We start from the raw sequence: 9,229 nt of genomic DNA on the forward strand, positions 1-9,229 counted from the left end.
GCATGGGCTTGCTTTGTCAGGTTGGTTTAACGTTTGTGTAATGTTTCTGTATGTGTTTGGTTTCAGTGCTCAACTCTGATGCTGCTTGACAGTGCCAAGGACCCCCTGCACTTCAGTGTGATCCACTTCAAGCATCCCAAGCAGCCTCACACTGTGCAGGTAAGTTTGGCTCTACCACTACATCATACGCCTGTCCTCTCTTGTAATAGTTCTCCAAGAGCTCACTATGATTGACAAGTGTCTGTTTTCAGGCCAAGACTGTAGAGGAGAAGCGCCTCTGGGCTCATCATATCAAGAGGCTGATTCTAGAGAACCACCACACCATCGTCCCACAGAAGGTAAACCTAACAGCAGGGATTCAAATCCACTTCCTTCAAGTATCCTACAGTCTTGCGCCATCCATTAACATCAACTTATTACTAATGCTTTCTTTTGATTTCTGTCTTACAGGCAAAAGAGGCCATCCTGGAAAATGATTCTCTCAGTGAGTATTCCAGATAAATGAATATGGTTGCTATTAATATAAGGTAAAGGCACTAACCATATCTCTGGCTGCGGCTGTTACCAAAGCAACATAAAATGCCGTCATTGAGTGCAAGAACATCAATTCATTTACTGGAAATATATTAGCTTCTTTGTAAACCTTTTGGAACAATTATTAACTGTTGTGTCCCCTGTAGATGAGTAGAGAATGATTGCTTTGACTGGCTTGGTAGTGAGTGAGTAGTAGTGATGCTGTGTGCAGACCCAGGATCAGGGAGGTACCGTTACAGCCCAGAGAGGCTGAAGAACGCTGTATCCTGCCAGGCTGAAGACTTCCCTGCAGAAGGACGGCACGGACGCAGGAGATCAGGTAAGATAGTTCCCCTCCCCCTGCACATACTAAAGCAATGTTTTTGTTTTATGAAAACAACACTAAAGCCATCTCATCAGTCTCGATTAGTTACTTACGATTTTGAGATTTAAAAATATATATATATATTTTTAAGAGACTCCTTGGTTAGACGTTTGGTTTTGTCTTAAAAGCTCATTGCTTTTGTGATATCTGTCTGAGAGTACAGTATATTTGCCACAAAAATCTTCACTATGCTTCGACCATATCTTTTTTTTCTTTAGAACCAGCGAAACAGATTGTGAGGACAACCAAAGGTATTAAAGGCAACAATTGTTATTCATAATAATTATCTTAAACAGCCTGTTAGAGGTCTTTGTTGTTCATTATCATGATGAGACTTAAACGTTAAATGAACATGGAGACCAGACAGACAGACAGACAGCTGCTCATTACACTGGAGCCACTGCTGCTATGATTCAGGTTCTCTGTCGCTCGTACCAAGTCTGTGTGTTCACCCCATACTTTCATTCTGCCCTAGATGACCCCTGGACAGCCATATCAAAAGGCCAGCCACTCCACTCCACTCTCTCACCCCCACACACCCCTCTGCCCTAGCTCACACATAATGATGTAAATTATGGGCCATATTACTGAAAGGCTTTGTCATGCTCAAGCTCTTTTCAATAGTCAAATTCAGTCCTGGCTTTAGATCTGTTGCTCGGGCTGCTCTCATGCATTTTAATTATCCAGTAATGAAAGGACTAAACTAAGTACCTCTGTCTTGTCTCTTTGGAGTCTTTACGCCCTCTCAAATCAATTTAGCTACAAACCTAATGAAGTTATTTTCTTGTTCTTTATCCTCCTCGGTCAGAGAGGACTGTCCTTGTGAATTGCATCATTTCTGAGTCTCTGAAAGGAGGCATTTCTCATTCAGTTTATCCAATTAACTTGCTCAGATATTATTACAGTATGTTATATAAATGGAGTTTGTTGTATTGGCAATATTGTTGACATTCTCCTTTTATAATTTGTCTCCTCTTCATTATCTACTCCTGACTTGCAGCCATTCTGAAGGTAAGCTTCCCAATGATGAAAGTACAATTTTCCCTGACATGTTTTTTTTCTCCTCTGTGCAGAAAGAGAAATCAGTTGACTCTGTTCAATGTGTCTAGTGAGATAATGTTGTTTGACCCTGACTTAGCAGGGTCAAACAATTTCCATTCAGAGAGAAATTAGCCAAAGGAGAGGAACTGCTACTCTAAGCCCTATTGGGCTAAACTGTGGTAGTTGAAGGTTTCTGTCTCAGGGTTTTCAGTGATGTAATGTGTTCACAGCGTGGAATGGACAGCATGCTGACTTGGACACATTGTGCCTTCATATCTCACTATACTAGAGCAGTCACAGTGATACCATCATTTTCAAAACATTGCATTCAAAACACAACACGTCTATGCTGGCCTCGCAGTAACATCTCAACTCTGTGACTTCACGCTACAGCATGCGGACAGTGAAGGTGCTCTGCTGGGGGACAGGCGTTCCCTACAACCCTCTGCTAGTGTCAGTATGCTGGGCTCCAGTCTAGGCAAGCCCAAGGCTGAGAGGCCTAGTGTACAGGAGGACCAAGAGGAGCTATGTCCCAGTGATGGTGAGGACCCTAGGCCAGGGTCCCCGCCCCTCCAGGGGGGCACTGAGCAGCAGGAGGAGGAGATGAACATGGATGATATTCTGATGGAGGACGACCAGGTAGCCGACTTTGCCAGCTCTATGCTGGCAGCCATCTCCTGCTGGCACTATAGGGCCAGGGCTTTGCTTTCCGCTCGGTTCACAACGGTGAGGCTCACTGCCACCAATGGGTTTCATATTTCCTCTGCCATTTCATTGGCTTGCCAATCAACAATCTCCCTTTCTCTGTTTACCTCGACCTTGATGTAATTCACTAACACCCAGCTACCATTTGCCATACTCATGGAATGCTTCTGGTTTTCAAACTCACACAATAATAACAGCATGGACTTAACCTTCCAGGAATGGTAACAACAATCAGTAGCATGAAAATCTGATCACCAGTGACCAGATTTATGATGAATCACGTCTTCATTTAATGTTGTGGAAAGGTGATGGTATTATGTACTTTATAAATATAGATTTTCTGTGTTCCAGTCATTAAAAGGCTTCGTATGTTCTGAATTTGAGGGGGGGTGGGGGTTAAGTGAAGGATTAACACGCATACTACCATGCTTTTCTCTTATGTTGCGGGGAGTTAGACCCAAAATCAACATTGTAGAAATGACTAATTTAGAGGTTAGCAATTAGCCTTGTGCGTAGTTGGCGGTTGCATTTGCATTGAGTCAATGGATCAACAGAGCTGATGTATGACTTCAAAGGTGAATTTGCCTGTCAAATCGGGGAGTCAGGATAATGGGTGCTTTGGTCTTTGGCAATCACATTAGTTAAAAGGTTTCTCTTTTGATTTTTTTCCGAAACCACAGAGGAGGTTTTTAAAGGTTAATTGCTCTAATGGGATTAAAATGGCCTGAACTTTGAATATCTCTAATATGAATGTCAGCTGTCTATATAATGTATGTACTGTCACACAGGTGCTTTACAACCCAATGCTAATCAGTATTGTGACTGTCTGGAACCAGAGTATATAGCAATGTGATACTCCAATGTATGGTTTTTGGCCATGGTACCCCTGTGTAAGGCACGGTGTTCAACCTAAATGTGCTGCAGTCCCCTTCATATTGTGTTCTGCTGTCCCAGGATGAAGAACACTGTGAGGTTGTAGATGAGAAGAGACCAATGAGGATGAGGATGGATACATCAGCCCAGGAGATCAGTGAAATGGCTACAGTGGAGGCCTTCACTGACCAGGTATGGAGAGTTTGGACTGGCTGGGTCAAAGTTGAGGTGGTCTCTGCACCCAGAACCAAATCAGTCACGAGAGACTAAGCTTCAAGAGATTCTTCTGAACAGATTAATGTTTTTGGTTCTTCTATATCTCTCAGGCAATGCTTTCAGAAAATGATTTAATATTTTGAGGGGGATGGGAATTTTGAAAATATCCAGCAAGGAAGACTGGTAGTTGGCCCAAAAGATGAGCACTGTTCTGTTCAGATAAGTCCTCTTGGCATCTTAATAGACTACAACCATTGGGCATAGCTGCGGGAAGTAGGGGTGCTGAGGGTGCTGCAGGACCCACTGAATGTAGTGCACTGGTGAGCCATTCGATCTAACAGATCCAGGGAATGCATGATATTTTGTATGTGCAACCTGTCAAAATAGGATAAAGATTGATCTGAATACTGTTTGGCTCTTTAGAGATTCATGTGCCGACCATCTTCGTGCATAGGCCTACTGGCATATTGTTCACCACCTGGGGAAGTGGAAACTCAAAACACTTGGTTATCTAGCAATAAGATCATATCTAGCTATGTAGGCTAATCGATGAACCTATCAGTAAATGTAGGCCATTGCCCTACAAAACCTTTCCAGTGCTAGGTCAAGGCTACTTGATGTAGGCCTATTCAAGCAAATGGCACGCTCCGCTCCACAGGCGCATCAAAACCATACTACATAGACTAGCCTACTCCGATTGTAAAGTGGTGCCATGAACTCATTGAATTAAATTGTATACTCACAGAAAGCTGTGACTCCTCCTCCTCTCTATAACTAGAACAACAGTAATGTAGCACAATTACATTTTGAGCAACAGTCAGATGCTTGTGCTTAGACTGTATCTCTCCCTCTGTGCGCACAGTGGGGAGTTGGGGTGGTTCGCTCACACATCAGCTGACAGCTAATGAAACGGGGACAGGCAGATACTGTCATAGCAGGAATCAATATAATGCATATGCTTTTACTGTTGAGCAAAGTTTGGTTTTAGAACCAAAAATTGCAGGTACATTGTGTCGCAAAATCACTGACTATTAGGACCCTAAATAAAATGCTTCGGTAAGAAGGCAGTGTTGGTAATTTTCGGTTTATCATCCCAGCTCTAGGGGGTTGTGTATTTATGTCCTGTAAATGAGAACGTCCCCTCCTTCATGCTGTTGCCGCCTGTCATCTCTCACGGTGAGAAATGCAACATTTTGATATTGGGGAATATTTTTGATAGAACCTGCGTCTCCTGGGTGCTCTGTGGGACGGCTGGTTCCAAGCCGAGTGTGACAAGTTATTTTCATCCCTCCCTTATCTCCTTCTCGCAGCTCCCTGCTGCATTCCACTACACACACACACACACACACACCATCACAGCCAGACGGCGGTTGGAAATTAGTCTGTTATAACTGCACATGAGTGAAATTGGTGTTTTCAACATTTTTGAAATTGCTTGTTCAGCAGGGGTGTATGGCATGGCCCGTGGCAATTGTATCTGAGGAATTAGTTGTAAAGCTAAAAATGGAATCAAAATGTCCCACTATCCATTATACTGTCCTTTCCTTTTACAGAATATTAGACGATATGTGCTACTATCAGAAGTCGTGGCTGCTGTAACAGATTAGCCTGATCATTTAACTCTGTTCATTTGTCAAATGTCAGATAATGACTTCGGATTTTAACATCAGCACCCGATGGCTTATCATATACATATTGCCTTAACCATCCTGATGTTAATGTATACTCTGTCCTCCTTATCCAGGTGTATGTGAAGGAGGTGCTTCCTCAAAGCAGTGCTCCTAAGGTAGTGGTGATGGAAAAGAGTGACGAGAACCCACCCCTATACACAGAGCCTGATGCCTTGCCCACCCTGCTTCCCAGACAGCTTGAGACATCTCAGACACCAGAGCTTGAGAAGAGGAAAGAGGAAAAGTACAAAGAAGGAGAAGAGAAGGAGAGTGACTGCTCTGCCCACCAACGGGATGAGATGAACTCATCAGCGACCAATGGAGAGTGTTCATTCATTAGCTGTCAGTTGGAGGATGGGGCGGTGCAGACTGAGCCCAGCAGCATTCTAACTGTCTCTGTGTTGGACCAGGCCAGTGTAATTGCTGAGCATTTTGTCAGCAGCCTGTCCCGGAGAGGCAGCCTGCTGGTCTCAGAGGAGCTGCGTTCCCTGGGCTGCCCCTCACCTCAGCCGGGCAGCAGGAGCAGCAGCAACCCCTGTCTGAGCACCATGCTCCAGGAGAAGGCCCAGACCCTGGTCAACTCCACCCCAGAACCCCCACTGCTCCTGGAGGCCAACACCTCAACGTCTGACCCTAGACCAGACCACCTCATGGAGGTGGAGCGCCAGTTCACTCTCTCCAAGCAAGACCGGATACTCATCCACAAGATCAGGAGGTACTATGAACATGCTGAGCACCAGGATGCCAGCTTCAGTATCACACGCAGGGAGAGCCTGTCCTATATCCCTGCAGGCCTGGTCAGACACCTGAGCCGGCAGCTTAACGGCAAACCCCAGGACCAGGCGGTTCCAGGGCACCGGAGGAGTTTCCCGAACATCCGGCCCACCTTTTGGTCAGCTTTCGACCTTCCTGGCATAGAAAAGGAGCAGAGGACTAATAATACCCCTGTGCTGGAGCCACAGAGAGCTGCAGACCCAAAGCCCAGGTCCCAGAGTGTCAATGATGCTCCTCTTGGAGATGAGGAAGAGTTCTTCAGACCCTCCTCGGACATGGTCCAAGTGTGGCAAGAGATAGATGTCAATGGGACCCTTGAGGAACCCAAGGGTTCCAATAGTACAGAGGAAATTTTCCATCCCAGATCACATCTATCCCGGAAGGGGGGAACCAGCAGAGATAGCCCTGAAGCTGAGTACATCGAGCCCATCAGGATCCTGGAGGAGTCAGACATGGGCAGTGTCTCAAAGGAATCCCCAGTCCCATTGCCTGTTATAATCACCCCAGACCCCTTCTCAGGGCATGAGTCCTGCCAGAATAATATTCCCAAGTCCTGGGAGAGAGGCGGGGTCAGTAGCGCTCCCGTCCCCAGGATAATCAGTCTGTGTTCAGAGGTAGATGAGGACCTGATCCTGCAGGACATGGAGAAGATGAAGAACAAGGTGTTCCAGCTGGCCCGCCAGTACAGCCAGCGCATCAAGAACAGTAGGCCTGTGGTGAGGCAGAGGAACAGGGAAGTTGAGAAACACCTTGCCCCCAAGAACCTGCCAGCTGTCTACGAGGAGAAGGTCCAAAAGAGAGACTGGGGTAAGCTTTGTTTTTTTTGTGTTTTTTTTGCTGATCAGTTATGATTTGATGTGATGCTCTAATCTGTAAAACTGAAATTATAAAACTGCTCTGCCCTGTCTTTCTGTGTATGCAGGTAGAGCTAACCTGATGCTGTCACTCAACTCCTATGAGCAAGTGGTTGTGCATGAGCTGAGGACCCCAAGCCCAGCCCCAAGCCTCAGTTCTGGGGCCAGCTCACGGGTCACGTCCCCTTGCCCCAACGGTCCTCCGAGCCCAGTGCAGACAGAGATTTTCCACTGGCCACATGTCCAGGAGCTGCGCTCTAAATACACTGACCCCAGGCTGGACCCGGGTTCCTCCCATGCCTCACCTGTCAGCCGTAGCTACTCCGTCCCAGAGAGGATGGAGAGTTGCACTGAGGGGTGCAGCACCTCATGGAGCACCGCTGGCTATTCATCCAGCTGCAACGGCTCCACAGAAATGAACAGTGCCCTAACAGACTCCCTTGAGACTACGTCATCCATGGCCCACCGGGGTGTGGGCTCTGTGGGGAAGGCTAAGCCCCAGCCCCCGCTGTGCAGGTGGAACTCTTTGGATCACATGCTGGGAACACTGCCTCTACATGAACTGCAAAACCTCCAGGTGCCCACGAGGAGCTGTTGCGTGGCTGGTCAGACCACCCTGCCCAACGAGAACAAGGTAATTATAGTGGAGAGGGTTCCTTGCGCAAGGCCTGTGGAGACTGGAGGGAAGGAGAGAGTAGAAGAGGAAGGCGCTAAAGGAATGGGCCAACTCAAAATCTTGAAAAGCCTCGACTACCAGTACTGTTCCAAAGCGTCTCCACTGACTTCAGGCAAAAATACTGAGGGTAGTCTGGTAAAAAACTTACGGGTGAAATTCCAGAACTTGGGTTCAACACATGAACACTTGAAAACTGTAAAGACCATGCCTATTTGATTGCATTCTGTAAATCATCAAACAAGCCTTCTCTTACCTAAAACATGAAATTGACATTGATGCATATGAAAATTGTCATTTAGCCAGTAACTAGTGCTACTGTTTTATGATTTCCATTTGGTGAAATAATTTTCTACTTCCTTTTTGTTGGTCTTTTCTCACATCAGTTACTGGTATGATATGTGGTTATGTAACCTCTGGTGTTATTGGGGATATTGATCTATCAAGAGCACCCCATGGGAAATTGTGACTTTGTAAAATGTGTAAATACTTGTACATTTCTCTGGTTCTTACACCACCATGTAATGTGTATATGTAAAGAGAATGAGTATGTTTATATGGAAAATGGTTTTGTTTCATGTTTGAGGGAAAAGAATGTCAGCGTATTGGAGCGTAAATCTGTCCTGACTACCTTTTTTTTTTTTTTTTTTTTTTGCTGTATCACTTAATCTTTTCCCCCACAATGCAATGGTCACCCTCCATTTGTGATTCAATTGCGAGGGTCATAAGCAAGGAAATGGTGAAAAGAGGATTCGGGAAATTAACAATTAATATATAAAGGGGAGTAAACCTGGAAGGCTGTGCCACCATCTAAGTGATTACTGCAGATTTACAATCAAGACAATGCCATTAGGACTTGCTCGTCCCTATTTGACCTTTGACCAAAGTGTTTTTCCCTTAGTTTTGTCATAATGGGAGAGAGATGGTCTGTGCTGTCAACTATTCAGCCCATTGTGCCACATTTGGCACCATCCTTGTTTTCATACATCACTGGAACTGTGTTTCTGATTATTATATATTTCCTTTCTTGTTATTTATAAAATGATCCTCGTCTTCATACAAATATTGACCAATACAGTCGTAGACTTTTCCATTCCAGAAACTAAACAGAATAATTTAATGCTTGAAATGGCATATTCTCAATAAAATCAGATAATAAATGTACCTAATTATTTGTGGTTTCTTTGTCAGTAGGAAAAATGATCTAATATGAAAAATGAAGGCATTTTTTTTTCAGTTGATTTGTCACTTACAGGAAGTCTATATTTTGACATAACTGTCGCAGAGCTGTAATGGGAGTTTGAATCTTAGCTTCCTGGGCATTAGAGGAGACACGCCATACTCATCGTAGACATCTTTAACAGATACCGTGGCAGATGGAAACCTGGTTTGTCTGAGGTCCCATTAGGCTGTGTCTAAGCGTGATGCTTCTATATACACCTGCATTTACACTGAACAAAAATATAAATGCAACATGTAAAGTGTTGGTCTCATGTTTCATGGGCTGAAATAAAAGATCCCAGAA

The 9,229-nt window shown here is 44.9% G+C and overlaps 1 protein-coding gene across 1 annotated transcript in view; it reads left to right on the forward strand.

Moving 5' to 3' along the window:
- Positions 1–8,873, forward strand: part of LOC139383390 (pleckstrin homology domain-containing family G member 3-like) — a 46,905-nt gene extending 38,032 nt beyond the window's left edge. The window contains exons 12-21 of the mRNA XM_071127915.1: positions 67–159; positions 252–338; positions 451–484; positions 731–853; positions 1,117–1,149; positions 1,899–1,909; positions 2,333–2,665; positions 3,599–3,709; positions 5,478–6,984; positions 7,100–8,873. Of these exons, the coding sequence (XP_070984016.1) occupies positions 67–159; positions 252–338; positions 451–484; positions 731–853; positions 1,117–1,149; positions 1,899–1,909; positions 2,333–2,665; positions 3,599–3,709; positions 5,478–6,984; positions 7,100–7,923 (3,156 nt within the window). The 3' untranslated portion in view covers positions 7,924–8,873. The remainder of the gene's footprint in view (positions 1–66; positions 160–251; positions 339–450; positions 485–730; positions 854–1,116; positions 1,150–1,898; positions 1,910–2,332; positions 2,666–3,598; positions 3,710–5,477; positions 6,985–7,099) is intronic.
- The last annotated feature ends 356 nt before the right edge of the window (positions 8,874–9,229 follow it).

The sequence above is a fragment of the Oncorhynchus clarkii genome, chromosome 25 (genome assembly GCF_045791955.1).
Source record: "Oncorhynchus clarkii lewisi isolate Uvic-CL-2024 chromosome 25, UVic_Ocla_1.0, whole genome shotgun sequence".
Classification (NCBI taxonomy): Eukaryota; Metazoa; Chordata; class Actinopteri; order Salmoniformes; family Salmonidae; genus Oncorhynchus; species Oncorhynchus clarkii.